The 19,169-nt window shown below is 40.0% G+C and overlaps 1 protein-coding gene across 1 annotated transcript in view; it reads left to right on the forward strand.

Annotated features, from left to right (window-relative positions):
- The window catches only part of POC5 (POC5 centriolar protein), a 295,101-nt gene that overhangs the window by 19,901 nt on the left and 256,031 nt on the right, over positions 1-19,169 (forward strand). The window contains exons 3-5 of the mRNA XM_053701388.1: positions 1,628-1,772; positions 17,583-17,705; positions 18,165-18,367. Of these exons, the coding sequence (XP_053557363.1) occupies positions 1,628-1,772; positions 17,583-17,705; positions 18,165-18,367 (471 nt within the window). The remainder of the gene's footprint in view (positions 1-1,627; positions 1,773-17,582; positions 17,706-18,164; positions 18,368-19,169) is intronic.

Consider the following 19,169-nt stretch of genomic DNA (forward strand, 5'->3'; position numbering starts at 1 on the left):
CTTTACAGGTAGCGACTCCATTGGATGACATACTTGACAAGCTTAGAGCACTTAAGCTAGCCAATTCTTTTGTTTCTGATGCCATTGTTCATTTGACTAAACTAACGGCTAAGAATTCTGGTTTTGCTATCCAGGCGCGCAGAGTGCTATGGCTTAAATCATGGTCAGCTGACGTTACTTCAAAGTCTAAGCTGCTTAATATTCCCTTCAAGGGGCAGACCCTATTCGGGCCTGGTTTGAAGGAAATTATTGCTGATATCACTGGAGGAAAAGGTCATGCCCTTCCTCAGGATAGGTCCTAATCAAGGGCCAAACAGTCTAATTTTCATGCCTTTCGAAACTTCAAGGCAAGTGCGGCATCAACTTCCTCTAATGCAAAACAAGAGGGAACTTTTGCTCAGTCCAAGACGGTCTGGAGACCTAACCAGACCTGGAACAAAGGTAAGCAGGCCAAAAAGCCTGCTGCTGCCTCTAAGACATCATGAAGGCAGACTTTTGCTCTTCGCCCAAGCGTGGGCTAGAGATGTCCAGGATCCCTGGGTGTTGGAAATTATATCCCAGGGATATCTTCTGGACTTCAAAGCTTCCCCCCCCAAAAGGGAGATTTCACCTTTCACAATTATCTGCAAACCAGATAAAGAGAGAGGCATTCTTACACTGCGTACAAGACCTAGTTATGGGAGTGATCCATCCAGTTCCAAAGGAGGAACAGGGACAGGGATTTTACTCAAATCTGTTTGTGGTTCCCAAAAAAGAGGGAACCTTCAGACCAATTTTGGATCTAAAGATCTTAAACAAATTCCTCAGAGTTCCATCATTCAAGATGGAGACTATTCGTACCATCCTACCTATGATCCAGGAGGGTCAGTAAATGACTACAGTGGATTTAAAGGATGCTTATCTTCACATTCCGATACACAAAGATCATCATCGGTTTAGTTTTGCTTATTTTTAAATAACATTGCTCTGATTTTCAGACTGCTAACCAAGCCCCAAAGTTTTAGGAGAATACTGACCTATACCTACTCCATCTTGCTTCTGTTTGTGTAAAGGGTCTTTTCATATGCAAAGAAAGGGGGAGGGGGGTGTGCTATTTCCCAATTTCAGTGTGTGTTCCAGTAACCTTTTAAAGAGAGCTAACCTGGAAACCTCTAAGTAAGTTTTTATACTGGATTTTTATATCCGTATCTGTGCATATTATTCTTCATAGTAGTGTCTATTACATGCAATTACGTGAGAATTGTGTGTGTATACGGTCCTTTTAATCTGCTAAACCTGGAATTTCAGTTTTTTGCTTTCTTGTAATGAAAATGAAAAATACTGCACCCCCATACAGTACACGCAAGCTCCTCTAGAAAACTGACTTCACCACCTTATCTAGAAACACGCAGCATTTAACAGAAAGTTAAAATTTTTGATGATATACAGACATTAATTTTGAATTTTCATTAAGAAACTGTTAAAATCTGCACATTATTATGAAGACATGTGTAGCCTTATCTTTAAATTTCTTATGTATTTGCCCATTTAAAAAATGATTTCTTTACTAACTAACATGCTAGATAGAACATCCATTTTCTGGTTTCATATTATAAGCTGTTACTATTGTACTGCTCTTTTGTGACAGGATGAATATGAAGAGCTTCTTCATTATGCTGTAGTGACTCCAAAGTTTGGGCCTGATTTCCTTAGGCAGCATCAGTTCAGTTCTGAACAAACCACAAGTGACAGGCATTCAAGTTCAAAGGAAGCTGAACACGATCAGACTTCAGGTAATATCTGAAAGTGTATGAATCTGGATGTATGATGCATTACTTGAAATGGCCTTTTACAATAGTCAATACATTTTTAATGCGGTATGGTTCAAATGCAAAATGTATAGTTTAAATATTTAAAAAAATGGGAATAATGCATTTTAAGATGGACACCAGTCATTTTAAAGGGACATTAAACACTTTGAAATGGTAATATAAAATGATAAATTGTATATAATAAAACAACTCTGCAATATACTTTCATTATTTATTTTGTCATCTTTGCCTGTAATTCCATTCTGAAATTGTGAGCTTTTCAGTTCCTGTTAGAAATGGAAGTGCAGAACACTGTTAAATCCAGCACAACCATTGGCTGCACACTTTAGTGACCTATTTATAATGGTCCCTAATTGGCCACAGCAGAGAAGGTAACACAAGTTACAACATGGCAGCTCCCAGTGTTTTATAGACACTAAAACTTTGCACTTATTTTTTCACTTTTTAAACAACTAATGAAACTTTAAAAAAATACATCTACATGTTAGTCATGGACTAATCTTTTCTTTGAATGCATCATTCTATCTAGCATGTATTTAGTGTTTAATGTCCCTTTAAGTACTAGCTCATACTAATTTTATTCAGAGGCTCATTTTCTAATGGCAACTCACATTTGCTGACCTTAAAAACATATGAGGTATAGAAAGTATACAGAGGTAGTGATTTTATTCCTTCTGTTCCACAGGAGTATCCCTCTTTCACTGATCACTTTAAAGTACATCTATTCCGTTTTTAAACAGTTAATTTAGTTTCTAATGATTATGAGGGAAAAACCTTGTTCTTTCAAGTGGGTAAAACCAAGTCTTTGTGAGTGGAAAGATTTTGTTCCATCAATTCAGTGTGTTCAGAGCTTCTATGTTAATAAAGAAATAAATAACTAAAAATAGCAAGTTGTATTCAAAATGCCAAATAGCATTAAAATAGCCATAGCATTTAATCTATATTCTCACTCTCTCTCTCGCCACCTCCTTATGAAATATTGACTCAAGAAGTCCAATTGTCTAAAATGTATCTTGTACAGGGTGGATTTGATTTAAATCAAATTGATTTCAAATCACTAGCAGTAAGGCTTTATAAAAATTAATTTAAATTATGGCTTTTTAAATAAAGGTTTAATTTTTAAAATAACCTTTCAGATTATTTTTCCAGGTATATCAAAAAATTACTGATTTAGTTCTATACCATACATAGATAATTGAAATGAAATGAATGGAATTATTGGTAGGTGAACTGTCTCCAGTTTTTAATATGTTCATATTTGATCCACTTTTCAGCTGTACTTTATTGGGTGGGGGGAATTAATGATTACCTTAAGCTTTACTTAGCTAAATTAACATTTATATTTAATTTAATGCTTTCTCCTCCCTTCTCACACTTAGGTCCTTGTGCAGATCTTACACTACAAACAATTTACTGTTTATTGCGCTTCTTCAAACTTAGAGTTGATTCTGTGTATATAGATTTGCAGGGGAGCAATAGCATTACAGAGACAATAGTCAAAATCAAACTTTAAAGGGACAGTCTAGTCCAAAATAAACTTTCATGATTCAGATGGGGCATGTAATTTTAAACAACTTTCCAATTTACTTTTCTTTCCTAAGATATGGAGAGTCCACAACGTGATTCAATTACTAGTGGGAATATCACTCCTGGCCAGCAGGAGGAGGCAAAGAGCACCACAGCAATGCTGTTAAGTGTCACTCCCCTACACATAATCCCCAGTGAAGTTTGGTGTCTAAAGAAATCAATTCCTTTTTCTGGTACTTTTCCCTGCAAGCAAGGATTTGAGTTTAGCTAAGTCCACGTCAATCTCTTCAGTAGTAGTGGTGGCTTTTAAGCAGTTAGGAAGTTGTGAGGTAGTCCTTGCTTTGTTTTTTAACACATTGCTGCCCATGGTACAGAAAGCTAGAGTTTGTTACTCTGTTCTTCTTTTTCTCCTGTTAAGTGTGGTCAGTCCACGGGTCATCATTACTTCTGGGATATTATCTCCTCCCCTACAGGAAGTGCAAGAGGATTCACCCAGCAGAGCTGCTATATAGCTCCTCCCCCCTACGTCACCTCCAGTCATTCTCTTGCACCCAACGAATAGATAGGATGTGTGAGAGGACTGTGGTGATTTTAATTAGTTTATTACCTTCAATCAAAAGTTTATTTTATAATAGCACCGGAGTGTGTTATTCATTCTCTGGTAGAATTTGAAGAAGAATCTACCTGAGTTTTTTCTATGATTTTAGCCGGAGTAGTTAAGATCATATTGCTGTTTCTCGGCCATCTGAGGAGAGGTAAACTTCAGATCAGGGGACAGCGGGCAGATTAATCTGCAAAGAGGTATGTAGCAGTTTATTATTTTCTGACATGGAATTGATGAGAAAATCCTGCCATACCGTTATAATGTAAACTCAGCCTTAAATACAGTAGATGTATCTGGTATCAGGCTGTCATGTATGTATATTTTACACTTCAGTATTCTGGGGAATGGTACTTCACTGGATTTATACTGTATGCATAGACTTAACCTAATTTGCAGGGACTTGCAATAGGTTTTTAAATAACAATTAATTTATTGAGGTTAAACGTTTTTTGCTGGCATGTAAAATCGTTTATTTCTCTGAGGTACTGGGTGAAAAAATGTTTTGGGCACTGTTTTTTCCACTTGGCAATAGTTTTGTTTAAATTTAAACAGTTTACTGATCTCTCTCACTGTTATGTGTGAGGGGGAGGGGCCATTTTTGGCGCTTTTACTACGCATCAAAAAACTCAGTCAGAGGTTCATTTTCTTCCTGCATGATCCGGTTCATCTCTACAGAACTCAGGGATCTTCAAAGCTTGTTTTGAGGGAGGTAATCATTCACAGCAGAGCTGTGAAGATTGTAGTTGACTGTGATAAAAAAACGTTTATTTGTGTATTTTTTCTGCTGTCAGGGTTAGTTATCCTTTGCTAATGGGAACAATCCTTTGCTAAAATTGTATATTTCTTACAAAGATTTGATGCTATAATTTATTTATTTCAACTGTCATAATTTTTTCTGTGCTTCTTATAGGCACAGTTCGTTTTCATATTATTGTAAATTACTTGAAAAGCATTTCCAAGTTGCTAGTTAATTGCTAGTGTGTTAAACATGTCTGATTCAGAGGAAGATACATGTGCTATATGTGCTAATGCCAAAGTGGAGCCCAATAGAAATTTATGTACTAACTGTATTGATGCTACTTTAAATAAAAGTCAATCTGTACAAATTGAACATATTTCACCAAATAACGAGGGGAGAGTTATGCCGACTAACTCGCCTCACGTGTCAGTACCTGCATCTCCCGCTCGGGAGGTGCGTGATATTGTAGCACCGAGTACATCTGGGCGGCCATTACAAATCACATTACAGGATATGGCTACTGTTATGACTGAAGTTTTGGCTAAATTACCAGAACTAAGAGGTAAGCGTGATCACTCTGGGGTGAGAACAGAGTGCGCTGATAATATTAGGGCCATGTCAGACACTGCGTCACAGGTGGCAGAACATGAGGACGGAGAACTTCATTCTGTGGGTGACGGTTCTGATCCAAACAGACTGGATTCAGATATTTCAAATTTTAAATTTAAGCTGGAAAACCTCCGTGTATTACTAGGGGAGGTATTAGCGGCTCTGAATGATTGTAACACAGTTGCAATACCAGAGAAAATTTGTAGGTTGGATAGATATTTTGCGGTACCGGCGAGTACTGATGTTTTTCCTATACCTAAGAGACTTACTGAAATTGTTACTAAGGAGTGGGATAGACCCGGTGTGCCGTTCTCACCCCGTCCGATATTTAGAAAAATGTTTCCAATAGACGCCACCACACGGGACTTATGGCAAACGGTCCCTAAGGTGGAGGGAGCAGTTTCTACTTTAGCTAAGCGTACCACTATCCCGGTGGAGGATAGCTGTGCTTTTTCAGATCCAATGGATAAAAAATTAGAGGGTTACCTTAAGAAAATGTTTGTTCAACAAGGTTTTATATTGCAACCTCTTGCATGTATTGCGCCTGTCACGGCTGCAGCAGCATTTTGGTTTGAGTCTCTGGAAGAGACACTTGAATCATCTACACTAGATGAGATTACACACAAACTTAAAGCCCTTAAGTTAGCTAACTCATTTATTTCAGATGCCGTAGTACATTTAACTAAACTTACGGCTAAGAATTCCGGATTCGCCATTCAGGCACGCAGAGCACTGTGGCTAAAATCCTGGTCAGCTGATGTTACTTCTAAATCTAAATTGCTTAATATACCTTTCAAAGGGCAGACCTTATTCGGGCCCGGGTTGAAAGAGATTATCGCTGACATTACAGGAGGTAAAGGCCATGCCCTGCCTCAGGACAAAGCCAAAGCTAAGGCTAGACAGTCTAATTTTCGTTCCTTTCGTAATTTCAAAGCAGGAGCAGCATCAACTTCCTCTGCACCAAAACAGGAAGGAGCTGTTGCTCGCTACAGACAAGGCTGGAAACCTAACCAGTCCTGGAACAAGGGCAAGCAGGCCAGGAAACCTGCTGCTGCCCCTAAGACAGCATGAATCGAGGGCCCCCGATCCGGGACCGGATCTAGTGGGGGGCAGACTTTCTCTCTTCGCCCAGGCTTGGGCAAGAGATGTTCAGGATCCCTGGGCGTTAGAGATCATATCTCAGGGATACCTTCTGGACTTCAAATCCTCTCCCCCAAGAGGGAGATTTCATCTGTCAAGGTTGTCAACAAACCAAACAAAGAAGGAAGCGTTTCTACGCTGCGTACAAGATCTTTTATTAATGGGAGTGATCCATCCAGTTCCGCGGTCGGAACAAGGACAAGGGTTTTACTCAAATCTGTTTGTAGTTCCCAAGAAAGAGGGAACTTTCAGGCCAATCTTGGATTTAAAGATCCTAAATAAATTCCTAAGAGTTCCATCGTTCAAGATGGAAACTATTCGAACAATTTTGCCCATGATCTAAGAGGGTCAGTACATGACCACAGTGGATTTAAAGGATGCTTACCTTCACATACCGATTCACAGAAATCATTACCGGTATCTAAGGTTTGCCTTTCTAGACAGGCATTACCAGTTTGTAGCTCTTCCATTCGGATTGGCTACGGCTCCAAGAATCTTCACAAAGGTTCTGGGTACTCTTCTGGCGGTACTAAGACCGCGAGGAATTTCGGTAGCTCCGTACCTAGACGACATTCTGATACAAGCTTCAAGCTTTCAAACTGCCAAGTCTCATACAGAGTTAGTACTGGCATTTCTAAGGTCGCATGGATGGAAGGTGAACGAAAAGAAGAGTTCTCTCCTTCCACTCACAAGAGTTCCCTTCTTGGGGACTCTTATAGATTCTGTAGAAATGAAGATTTACCTGACAGAAGACAGGTTAACAAAGCTTCAAAATGCATGCCGTGTCCTTCATTCCATTCAACACCCGTCAGTAGCTCAATGCATGGAGGTGATCGGATTAATGGTAGCGGCAATGGACATAGTCCCCTTTGCACGCCTACATCTGACCGCTGCAATTGTGCATGCTAAGTCAGTGGAATGGGGATTACTCAGATTTGTCCCCCACTCTGAATCTGAATCAAGAGACCAGAAATTCTCTTCTATGGTGGCTTTATCGGCCATATCTGTCCAGGGGGATGCCATTCAGCAGGCCAAACTGGACAATTGTAACAGACGCCAGCCTACTAGGTTGGGGCGCTGTCTGGAATTCTCTGAAGGCTCAGGGACTATGGAATCAGGAGGAGAGTCTCCTTCCAATAAACATTCTGGAATTGAGAGCAGTTCTCAATGCCCTTCTGGCTTGGCCCCAGTTAACAACTCGGGGGTTCATCAGGTTTCAGTCGGACAACATCACGACTGTAGCTTACATCAACCATCAGGGAGGGACAAGAAGCTCCCTAGCAATGATGGAAGTATCAAAGATAATTCGCTGGGCAGAGTCTCACTCTTGCCACCTGTCAGCAATCCACATCCCGGGAGTGGAGAACTGGGAGGCGGATTTCTTAAGTCGTCAGACTTTTCATCCGGGGGAGTGGGAACTTCATCCGGAGGTCTTTGCCCAAATACTTCGACGTTGGGGCAAACCAGAGATAGATCTCATGGCGTCTCGTCAGAACACCAAGCTTCCTCGCTACGGGTCCAGATCCAGGGATCCGGGAGCGGTTCTGATAGATGCTCTGACAGCACCTTGGACCTTCAAGATGGCTTATGTGTTTCCACCCTTCCCGATGCTTCCTCGATTGATTGCCAGAATCAAACAGGAGAGAGCATCAGTGATTCTAATAGCACCTGCATGGCCACGCAGGACTTGGTATGCAGATCTAGTGGACATGTCATCCTGTCCGCCTTGGTCTCTACCTCTGAAACAGGACCTTCTGATCCAGGGTCCATTCAAACATCAAAATCTAACTTCTCTGAAGCTGACTGCTTGGAGATTGAACGCTTGATTTTATCAAAACGTGGGTTTTCTGAGCCAGTTATTGATACCTTAATACAGGCTAGGAAGCCTGTTACCAGAAGGATTTACCATAAAATATGGTGTAAATACTTATATTGGTGCGAATCCAAGAGTTACTCATGGAGTAAGGTTAGGATTCCAAGGATATTGTCTTTTCTACAAGAAGGTTTAGAAAAGGGTTTATCCGCTAGTTCAGATTTCAGCTCTGTCCATTCTTTTGCACAAACGTCTGTCAGAAGTTCCGGACGTTCAAGCTTTTTGTCAGGCTTTAGCTAGGATCAAGCCTGTGTTTAAAACTGTTGCTCCGACATGGAGTTTGAACTTAGTTCTTAATGTTTTACAGGGTGTTCCGTTTGAACCCCTTCATTCCATTGATATCAAGTTGTTATCTTGGAAAGTTCTGTTTTTAATGGCGATTTCCTCGGCTCGAAGAGTCTCTGAGTTATCTGCCTTACATTGTGATTCTCCTTATCTGATTTTTCATTCAGACAAGGTAGTTCTGCGTACTAAACCTGGGTTCCTACCTAAGGTGGTCACTAACAGGAATATCAATCAAGAGATTGTTGTTCCATCTTTGTGTCCTAATCCTTCCTCGAAGAAGGAACGTCTGCTACACAATCTAGATGTAGTCCGTGCCCTGAAATTTTATCTACAGGCAACTAAGGATTTTCGTCAAACGTCTTCCCTGTTTGTCGTTTATTCTGGCCAGAGGAGAGGTCAAAAAGCTTCGGCTACCTCTCTCTCTTTTTGGCTTCGTAGCATAATACGATTAGCCTATGAGACTGCTGGACAGCAGCCTCCTGAAAGAATTACAGCTCATTCTACTAGAGCTGTGGCTTCCACTTGGGCCTTTAAGAATGAGGCTTCTGTTGAACAGATTTGCAAGGCTGCAACTTGGTCTTCTCTTCATACTTTTTCCAAATTTTACAAATTTGACACTTTTGCTTCTTCGGAGGCTGTTTTTGGGAGAAAGGTTCTTCAGGCAGTGGTTCCCTCCGTATAAAGAGCCTGCCTGTCCCTCCCGTCATCCGTGTACTTTTGCTTTGGTATTGGTATCCCAGAAGTAATGATGACCCGTGGACTGACCACACTTAACAGGAGAAAACAAAATTTATGCTTACCTGATAAATTCATTTCTCCTGTAGTGTGGTCAGTCCACGGCCCGCCCTGTTTTTTATGGCAGGCTAAAAAATTTTTTGGGATTATACTCCAGTCACCACTACACCCTTGGGCTTCTCCTTTCTCGTTGGTCCTTTGGTCGAATGACTGGAGGTGACGTAGGGGGGAGGAGCTATATAGCAGCTCTGCTGGGTGAATCCTCTTGCACTTCCTGTAGGGGAGGAGATAATATCCCAGAAGTAATGATGACCCGTGGACTGACCACACTACAGGAGAAATGAATTTATCAGGTAAGCATAAAAATTTTTTTTTTTTTTTTGTCTTCTAGGTCTTGGAGACTTGCACTTCAGAAGAATATGTCATATGCAGTAGATGGGGACATTTTTAAAATCCTTTATACAGGACTTTCTTTGGCAGTGGGCAGGAACATTATGTATGTTGAGACTAGGGGTTAATCTTCCTTTTATTGGGATATGTTTTTTTTTCTTTAGGCTAATTTTGTTGAAATACTTTATTAGTATGTTTGTGGCTTATGTTTTATACAGGGATTTATGTATAAACTTAAAATTTGGCAGTTGGTTTTCTTTGCTTGCTTAGCTAGAACAGGCTAGCTAACAGACTGCTTGAGCGTTTGTGCAAATTTAGCTCCGGTGTTGTAGGCAGAGGGAAACGCGCACCTTTTACTTGCTAAGTAGTTTCCTCTCTCTGCCGGTCATGTGACTTCTCTCTGCTGTCGGATATTCACTGAGTGGGGCAGCGTCATTGAATTTCATTCTCTTCAGTGTCGATCTACTATATGATCATTTTAGAGACTTCTGGCAGCCAAATTGTGTATAAGTGTTACAATAAGGCACCTCAGTCTGTCTGAGGTGTAGGGGGCCTGATTGGTTTATTATTTTAAAGAATTTTTACATCACGTTAAGCGGCTGTGGTATTAAAAATTCTTTAAGTGTCAGTGTATTTAAAAAAAAAATCTACAATTTGGGGAATTTTTTATTTAGTATTATGGACATGGACCAAGACTGTGTCTTTTGACAAATGCTTGTTATGCCTTGAGACACAAATTGTTTTGCCTATGCAATTCTGTGCTGCATGCTTAGCTAGAACACTTAATTTTAAGATAAATTGTTGCCCTCTGAGCCCAATGTCTCTCTCAGGATGATGCTGTTCAGGCAATGCCACAGCTTTCTCCTCAAATGTTCCCAAGCTTCTATGGTGTCACATACAGTGCCCTGCAGTTCCTCTCAGCCTCCTGGAAGAGTTTTTTTTTTTTTTTGCCTGCAGATTTTGCTGCACGGGTATCTTCTCTGATATCTGCGGCATTATCTGCTTTTCCTATGCTGGGAAATGCAAGAGGAAAATAAGACATTCAGATAGTAAGGTTACTGTTACGCAGGTTGCCCTCCTTCATAAGTCTGATGAGGAGAATACGTCAGTAGCCTCTGAGGGAGACATCTCAGATTCGGACATTATTATTTCTCCATCAGATACTGAAGAAGTAAACCTCCTATTTAAGCTTGAACACCTTTTTGTGTACTGTTAAAGGAGGTATTGGCTAGTTTGGACGACTCCGATACTTCTGTCTTTGTCAACCCTAAGAAGTCTAGTAAACTTAATAAATACTATGATGTTCCTTCCTCTGTGGAAGTTTTTCCTGTCCCAGACGGTGTGACGGAAATTATTTCACAGTAATGGGAGAAAGTCTTCCTCTCCCTCTTCCAAGCAGGAGCAGTCAAAGTCTTCTTGGAAGCCCAATCAGTCTTAGAATAAGGGGATGCAATCAAAGAAACCCTCAGCTGAGTTTAAGTCGGCATGAAGGGTCGGCCCCCGGTCCGGGATCGGATCAAGTGGGGGCAGACTTTCCCTGTTTGGTCAAGCGTGGAGACGAGATGTCCCAGATCCTTGGGCTGTGAATATAGTATCTCAGAGTTACAAAATAGAATTCAAAACTTTCTCTCCCAGGGGCAAATTCCACCACTCAAGATTATCTGCCGACTAGTTAAAAAGAGAGGCATTCTTGAACCGTGTTCAGGACCTTTCCTCCCTGGGAGTGATAGTTCCAGTAAGGGGACAGGGTCTAGGATTCTATACAAATCTTTTCGTGGTGCCCAAAAAAGAGGGAACTTTTCAACCCATTTTAGACCTAAAGTGCCTCAACAAGTTTCTCAGGGTACCGTCCTTCAAAATGGAAACCATTTGTTTCATTCTTCCTTTGGTCCAAGAGGGTCGGTTCATGACTACCATAGACCTGAAGGACGCGTATCTTCATGTTCCCATCCACAGGGATCATCACAAATTCCTGAGATTCGCCTTTCTAGACAAACACTTTCAGTTTGTGGCTCTTCCGTTTGGACTTGCAACAGCTCCCAGAATTTTATCAAAGGTTCTGGGGGCCCTCTTGGCAGTGATCAAGTCTTGGGGAATTGCAGTGGCGCCATTCCTGGACGACATATTGGTTCAGGCACCATCTTTTCAACAAGCAAAATTTCTACGTCTTTTCTACGTTCCCAAGGTTGGAAAGTAAATCTGGAAAAGAGTTCCCTTGTTCCAGCTACAAGGGTGATTTTCTTAGGGACCATAATAGATTCCCTATCTATAAAAAAAATTCTGACAGAGGTCAGAAAAGACAAAATTCTCTCCTTGCCTCTATTCAGTCTACTGTTCGGCCATCAATGACTCAATGTATGGAGGTAATTGGTCTGACGGTTGTTTCCATGGACATCATTCCCTTTGCTTGATTCCATTTAAGAGCTCTGCAATTATACATGCTCAGACAATGAAATGGAGACCATTCGGATCTGTCTCAGAGGATAGATCTAGACCAGTCGACAAGAGACTCTCTCCTATGGTGGCTTTCTCAGGGCACATGCTTCTTGAGACCTTCCTGGGTGATTGTGACCATGGACACCAGCCTGCTAGGCTGGAGAGCAGTCTGGGACTCAAAGACGCAGGGACTATGGACTCGGGAGGAGTCTGCTCTCCCCATTAACATCTTGGATTTGATAGCGATTTACAATGCTCTGATGGCTTGGCCTCAATTGTCTTTAGCCCGGTTTATCAGGTTTCAGTTGGACAACATCATCTCAGTGGCTTACATCAACCACCAGGGAGGAACTCGGAGTTCCTTAGCCATGAAGGAGGTGGCACAGATTATTCAGTGGGCGGAAGCTCACAATTGTTGTCTATCTGCTATCCACATTCCTGGAGTGGACAACTGGCAAGCAGATTTCCTGAGCAGACAGACATTTCATCCCAGGGAGTGGGCTCTCCATCCGGAGGTATTCTCCAGGTTAACCCTCAAATGGGGGGTACCAGAGTTCGATCTGATGGCATCTCGGCAGAACGCCAAGCTTCCAAGGTACGGTTCAATTTCGAGATCCTTAGGCCACTCTGATAGATGCTCTGGCGGTTCCTTGGGATTTCGGTCTAGCATACCGGTTTCCTCCGTTTGCGCTCTTTCCACGAGTTATTGCTCATATCAAACAAGAGAGCGCATTGGTAATTCTAATGGCTCCTGGATGGCCTCGCAGCATCTGGTATGCAGACCTAGTGAAGATGTCATCTCGGCTGCCTTGGAGGTTGCCTCTGAGGAAGGACCTTCTAACTCAGTCCATTCCTCCATCCAAATCTCGTTTTTCTGAAGCTGACTGCTTGGAGATTGAATGCTTAGTTCTGCGTAAGCGTGGATTTTTGTGGAGTCTGTCATTGAGAAGGTTTACTCTTTGAGTAGGGTCAGGATTCCTAGACTTTTGTCTTTTCTCCAGGAAGGTCTGGAAAAAGGGTTGTCAGTCAGATTTCTGCATTGAAAGGTCAGATTTCTGCATTATCTATTTTGTTGCACAAGCGTCTGGCGGATGTGCCAGATGTTCAGTCTTTTTAACAGGCCCTGGTCAGAATTAGGCCTGTGTTTAAACCTGTTGCTCCTCCTTGGAGCCTTAATCTTGTTCTTATAGTTTTGCAGCGGGCTCTGTTTGAGCCAATGCATTCCATAGATATAAAGTTGCTATCTTGGAAGGTTTTGTTTCTGATTGCTATCTCTTCTGCTCGGAGAGTTTCGGAACTCTCGGCTTTGCAGTGTGATTCACCTTACCTTATCTTTCATGCGGGAAAAGGCGGTTGTTCGTACTAAATTGGGGTTTCTTCCTAAAGTGGTTTCAGATAGAAATATTAATCAGGAAATTGTTGTTCCTTCTCTCTGTCCCAATCCTCTTTCTCATAAAGAACGTCTGTTGCACATCTTGGAAGTTGCTCGTGCTCTAAAATTCTACCTACAGGTGACTAAGGATTTTCGTCAGTCTTCTGCCCTGTTTGTTTGTTTCTCAGGAAACCGTAAGGGTCAGAAGGCTACTTCTAATTCTCTTTCCCTCTGGTTGAGACGTATGATTAGTTTTGCTTATGAGACTGCTGGACAGCAGCCTCCTGAGAGAATTACAGCTCATTCCACTAGGGCTGTCTCCTCTTCTTGGGCTTTCAAAAATGAAGCTTTTGTAGAACAGATTTGCAAGGCTGCAGCTTGGTCCTCTGCATTCTTTTTCCAAATTTTGATACTTTTGCCTCGGGTGAGGCCTCTTTTGGGAGACAGGTTCTTTAAGCGGTGGTGCCTTCTGTTTAGGTCTGCCTATCTTGTTCTCCCTCCCTGTTCATTCTGTGTCCTCTAGCTGTGGTATTGGTTCCCACTAGTAATTGAATGACGTTGTGGACTCGCTATATCTTAGGAAAGAAAATAAAATTTATGCTTACCTGATAAATTTCTTTCTTTCCGGATATGGAGAGTCCACGTAGGCACCTCTACACCTTTATTTACCTGTTATTGCTTTTTTATTTCCCTTCAGTCGAATGACTGGGGATTATGGGTAGGGGAGTGACATTTAACAGCTTTGCTGTGTTGCTCTTTGCTGCCTCCTACTGGCCAGGAGTGATATTCCCACTAGTAATTGAATAACGTTGTGGTGATAAAATATTTTGTTTTATCACCAATTTTGCTTTGTTCGCTTGGTATTCTTAGTTGAAAGATAAACCTAGGAGGTTAATTTGCTAATTTATTAGACCTTGAAGGCCACCTCTTATCTGAATGCATTTTGGCAGTTGTTCACCACTAGAGGATGTTAGTTTATGTTTGTCATATAGATAAAACTGTGCTCATGCACGTGGAGTTACCTTGGAGTAAGCACTGATTGGCTAAAATGCAAGTTTGTCAAAAGAACTGAAATAAGGGGGCAATTTGCAGAGGCTTTGATACAAGATAATCACAGAGGAAAAAAGTTTATTAATATAAATGTGTTTGTAATGCAAAACTAGGGCATGTGTAATAAAGGGATTATCTATCTTTTAAAACAATAAAATTCTGGTGTAGACTGTCCCTTTAATGATTCAGATAGAACATTCAATATGAAACCACTTTCCAATTTACTCATCTTATCTATGTCTGTGTCCCTGTCTGTGTCAATAGGGGATTTGGCTTAATATGGTAAGAAAGTGTAATCCGTGCTCCCTTAGTATATGAAGACAGAGACCTTCTGCTCCAAGGTGCAGGCTCAGCTGTTTAGCTGACAGCAGGGACCACAGCATGCACCGCAGTGTTAGACGTACGTACTGCATCAACATAGAACACTGGGCAAAGTGCTGTGTGACGTATTGCCTACTTCCAATTGGCTCAAGGGTTTAATGGGAACTTAAAGCTTGAAGCTCTGTGCTTCCCTCCCGCAAATAGTTGCATGCATCTCCTTACCTCAGACCTTTTCATTTAAAGGAACATAAACGCCTTGAGAATTTTATGTAATGTGGTTAAAAAAAAGAATTTTCATTTAATTTAAACATTTAAACATTTATAAGTAGTTGCGTTCATAACAGTGTCTAATAAAAATTATTTTAAAAAAATTGCATTAAAAGGTTATAAAGGCCCAAAGATATGAGGTCTCGGGTGTAAGACAAAAAGGGCTTTAACATAGACAGACACATACATACGTACGTACATACGTACATACATACATACAGTACTCATAAATATGTATGTATGTATGTATGTATGTATACATAAGTGTGCTCATACATATTTATGTATTTACAGACATATATACATAAATGCATATGTATACAGTACTGTGCAAACGTCTTAGACCACCATTAGATTTGTTGTTTTAATGACCATCCATATTTATTTTTGGTCTCTTTATTAAGATGCAAACAGAAAATACAGGAAATATGTACACACAATATAAAAAAAAACAAAACACAATTTTCAGAACAAAATGGCTTCTTCAGGCAAAAGTATTTAGTTTAACCTCCCTTGGTACCAAGCACATCTTGAGCTCTTTTGTCTGTACTTTTCAGCATTCATGATCCCATCAATTCAGACAATATCGCCAAAACTACTGGCAGAAAGCAGCCCCAAACCAGGACACACCCTCCATGTTTTACTGAAGGCCGAAAGCACTCATTCTTCCATCTCTCTCCAACTCTTCTTCTCACATATTGTCAACAATTGGACCCAAAAATGTCAAACTTGGATTCATCACTCCATAATACTCTTTTCCACTGATCTTCATTTAAATCTCTGTGAGCTTTAGCATATCCTAGCCTATTCACCCTATCCCCCTTCAGAAAAAGTGTTTTTTTGGCTACTACCCTTCCACAAAGACCATTCCAGGTCAAGTTTCTTTGGCTTGTAGAAGAGTCAATTTGGCATCCCAATGAAGCTGCCAGATACTAAGGCAGGTCCTTGCTGGACTTCTTCCAGTCTCTCAAAGAAAAAACTCTGATAAATGCCTCATAAGATTTTGACAGTTTTCTTAGCCTTCCAGTCCTTTTTTTTTTTTTTTTTTTTTTTGTCCTTGACCTCTCCTGATTTTTTTAAATCCAGTTGGTTTGCTGATTTCGCCTAGAGAGTCGACTTGCTAATGCAAAAGTTTGATTTTATGTCTGTCAAATTCTGGGATCTTTGGCATTTTAAATGGAATGATGTCATTAAAAGTTGGTCTTATTAGCAAGCTTCCAATGAATTAAACGCATACCACATGTATATGTAATGTCCAAGCATGTGTTCCACAAATCTGGTGAAGTAGACCTTTTTCACAGCAGTCATTCTGACATGAAATAGGACAAATACAGGTGGTAGCGTTGGCATTAATTAGGGTTTCATTCCATTTAGGTTTACAAGAGCCAGGTTCCTGCTATTGCTCAAGTGTACGGGTAACTCGCACTAAATATTTGCAACTTTAGCAGCTCATATGGAGGGGATACTAAAGTTAATATTTTTTAATTAACAAACAAAAGATCATTTTAAATATTTTGCTAATCCTCTCCATTTAGTGCATCTATTCACACCCTTGGTGTCAGTTAAGGACGAGGTATCACTGGTTTATGTCTAGCTGCTCAATTTAGAAGCTCAAACCTGCACTGAATTAGGTAGTGCTTGTGCTATAAAGACTGTTCTTCCTGCCGGTAATCGTGCAGGTGGGGAGTCCTGGAGAATAGTTTATTTTATAAAATAAAATTAAAAAGATGCAAATTTAGTTTTTTTAAATGTTAAATATTTGTGCATTGTAATTTTAAATGAAGCTCCAAAAGTCATCTACTAAAAAAAAAAAAAAAAAAGGAATTCGCATCTTTGGCATTGTTTAACATACAATGACCTGTGAATACACTAACAGGGCTCATTTTGGGGAGCCTGTATTGTGGCTGCTAGAAAGGGCTTCCCATAGTAAACGTTTAACGGGTACAATCCTGAAAATAACCATTATGAGTGAAAACTATTTACAGTATGTATAGGATAGAAAATATGACACTGCACAATTGATCTTACCAAATTTCTCATTAAAGGCAATTTATCCTTATGCAATGTTCCAAGTTAAGCATTCATTTCAATTACATAGGATACAATTAGTTGTTTTTTGTTTTCCCTCCTCAAATTCACTAATGTTGAAACTTTTCAAAACCATAACTGCTTATTTTAACCTACTCTATTTACTCAAATATTCTTAGAACTATTTGTTACTTCCAGGTGACTTTATTGTCAGAAATGAAACTAATGTGGGATTCTGTACAATATCCTTTTACAGTTCAATAGCTTCAATACTGCAAGTCGTAGAAAACTGAGCAAATGTAATAAAAGTAAAGGCTAGTAAGTAATGCAGAGAAAGAGAGGTCTAAAAAAAACTGACCTATTTTTATTCATTAATCTTTGCAAATTCTTTACAGGAAACAAAAACTTTACACCAAAGGAAGATTTTTATGAACCCTCACAAATGCAGATATGGACAGACAGTAAAAATGCAAGAACTTCTAAAGATAACTCTCTAACAGCTGGCGTCTATCAAGAAGGTAAGAAACGCTTCATATCCTATAGTTATAATGTACTAAGACAATTCCAAAGTTGTGCTTTGTCATACAAAGTGGTACTGTCCATAGGTGTTATATCATAGGGTATCAATGGCATTTCTGAGCTAGACTAGAGACAAATTTTACATCATGTGGGAATGCATTAAATGTGCAGATTAGTCTATTGAATGTACAAACCACAGCATTGTAAAATTACACCCCTTAGCTCTATATTACACAAACCTGTATAGAATAATCCAAATTACCTTTTGAGCCCTCTTTTAGATGCTAGTTTCTCTCCTTAAGGTATATGAAACCCAATTTTTTCCTTTTGTGATTCAAACAGAACATACCATTTAAAAAAATGTTTCTATTATCAAATTTGCTTTGTTCCCATGATAATGAAATGTGAATATTACAAAAATAAAGACTGCTGGTGTTAATCGTCATATGTTTATTTAGCAGAGCAAGTGCTGCTCCCACAAAGCCCCTTTGCAACTGGCTTGGAGGCCTTCTCCCCTGTTCATTCAGAAAACATGTCACTTCATGGCTCCGCCTCCTCAGGATCACAGGCACAGGACATTACCGTTACTGAGCTGCCAGTCTCTACAGAAAATATGAAGCAAGTTGAAAACCTGCTTGATTTATGGAGTGGAAATCTTAAGGTCTATATAAACATTGTATTTATACGTATAATGCATACATTATGTTTTATTTCAATTGTATTACTTTGCCTCTCTAGACACAGTCTATTGTGAATTCATATTTTATGGTTACATTGCTTTGCCTTCTATTATACACTGTAGAAGCTAATGAATTTAAATGGACATAAAACCCAATACATTTCTTTCATGATTCAGATAGACGGTCAAATTTAAAAAAAAAACTACACTTCTATTATCAAATGTACTTTGTTCTCTTGGTATACACATGACTGGAGCAATATATGGCAGCAGTTTTATAGCTAGGCATGTGCATTCAAAAGTTTCAGTTACCTCTGAAGGCGGACGATTGCGGCATTCGGGCAGTTTTCTGAGCCAGATTTCTGCTTGTAAAAACGCAATGAGACCAAAGTACATTTCATAATAGAAGTAAGCTGGAAACTTTTTCAAAAGTGTGTGTGGTCTGTTTGAATCATGAATGAAAATTGTTTGGTTTCATGTCCCTTTTAAGTATGTGTATCGGGTATTCTAATTGTAATTTGTTTGCTAAAAGATATAAGTGTAGTACCATTTCTTTTACAAGATATGACGAGTCCACGGATTTCATCCTTATGGAATAACGCCTCCTGATTAGCAGGAAGTGGCAAAGAGCACCACAGCAGAGCTGTATATATAGCTCCTCCCTTCCCTCCCACTCCAGTCATTCTCTTTGCCTTTGTTAGTGATAGGAAGAGGTAAAGTGAGGTGTTAGTTTAGATTCTTCAATCAAGAAGTTTTTTTATTTTAAAATGGTGCCATTGAGTAC

The sequence above is a fragment of the Bombina bombina genome, chromosome 2 (assembly GCF_027579735.1).
Source record: "Bombina bombina isolate aBomBom1 chromosome 2, aBomBom1.pri, whole genome shotgun sequence".
In the NCBI taxonomy this organism is placed as follows: Eukaryota; Metazoa; Chordata; class Amphibia; order Anura; family Bombinatoridae; genus Bombina; species Bombina bombina.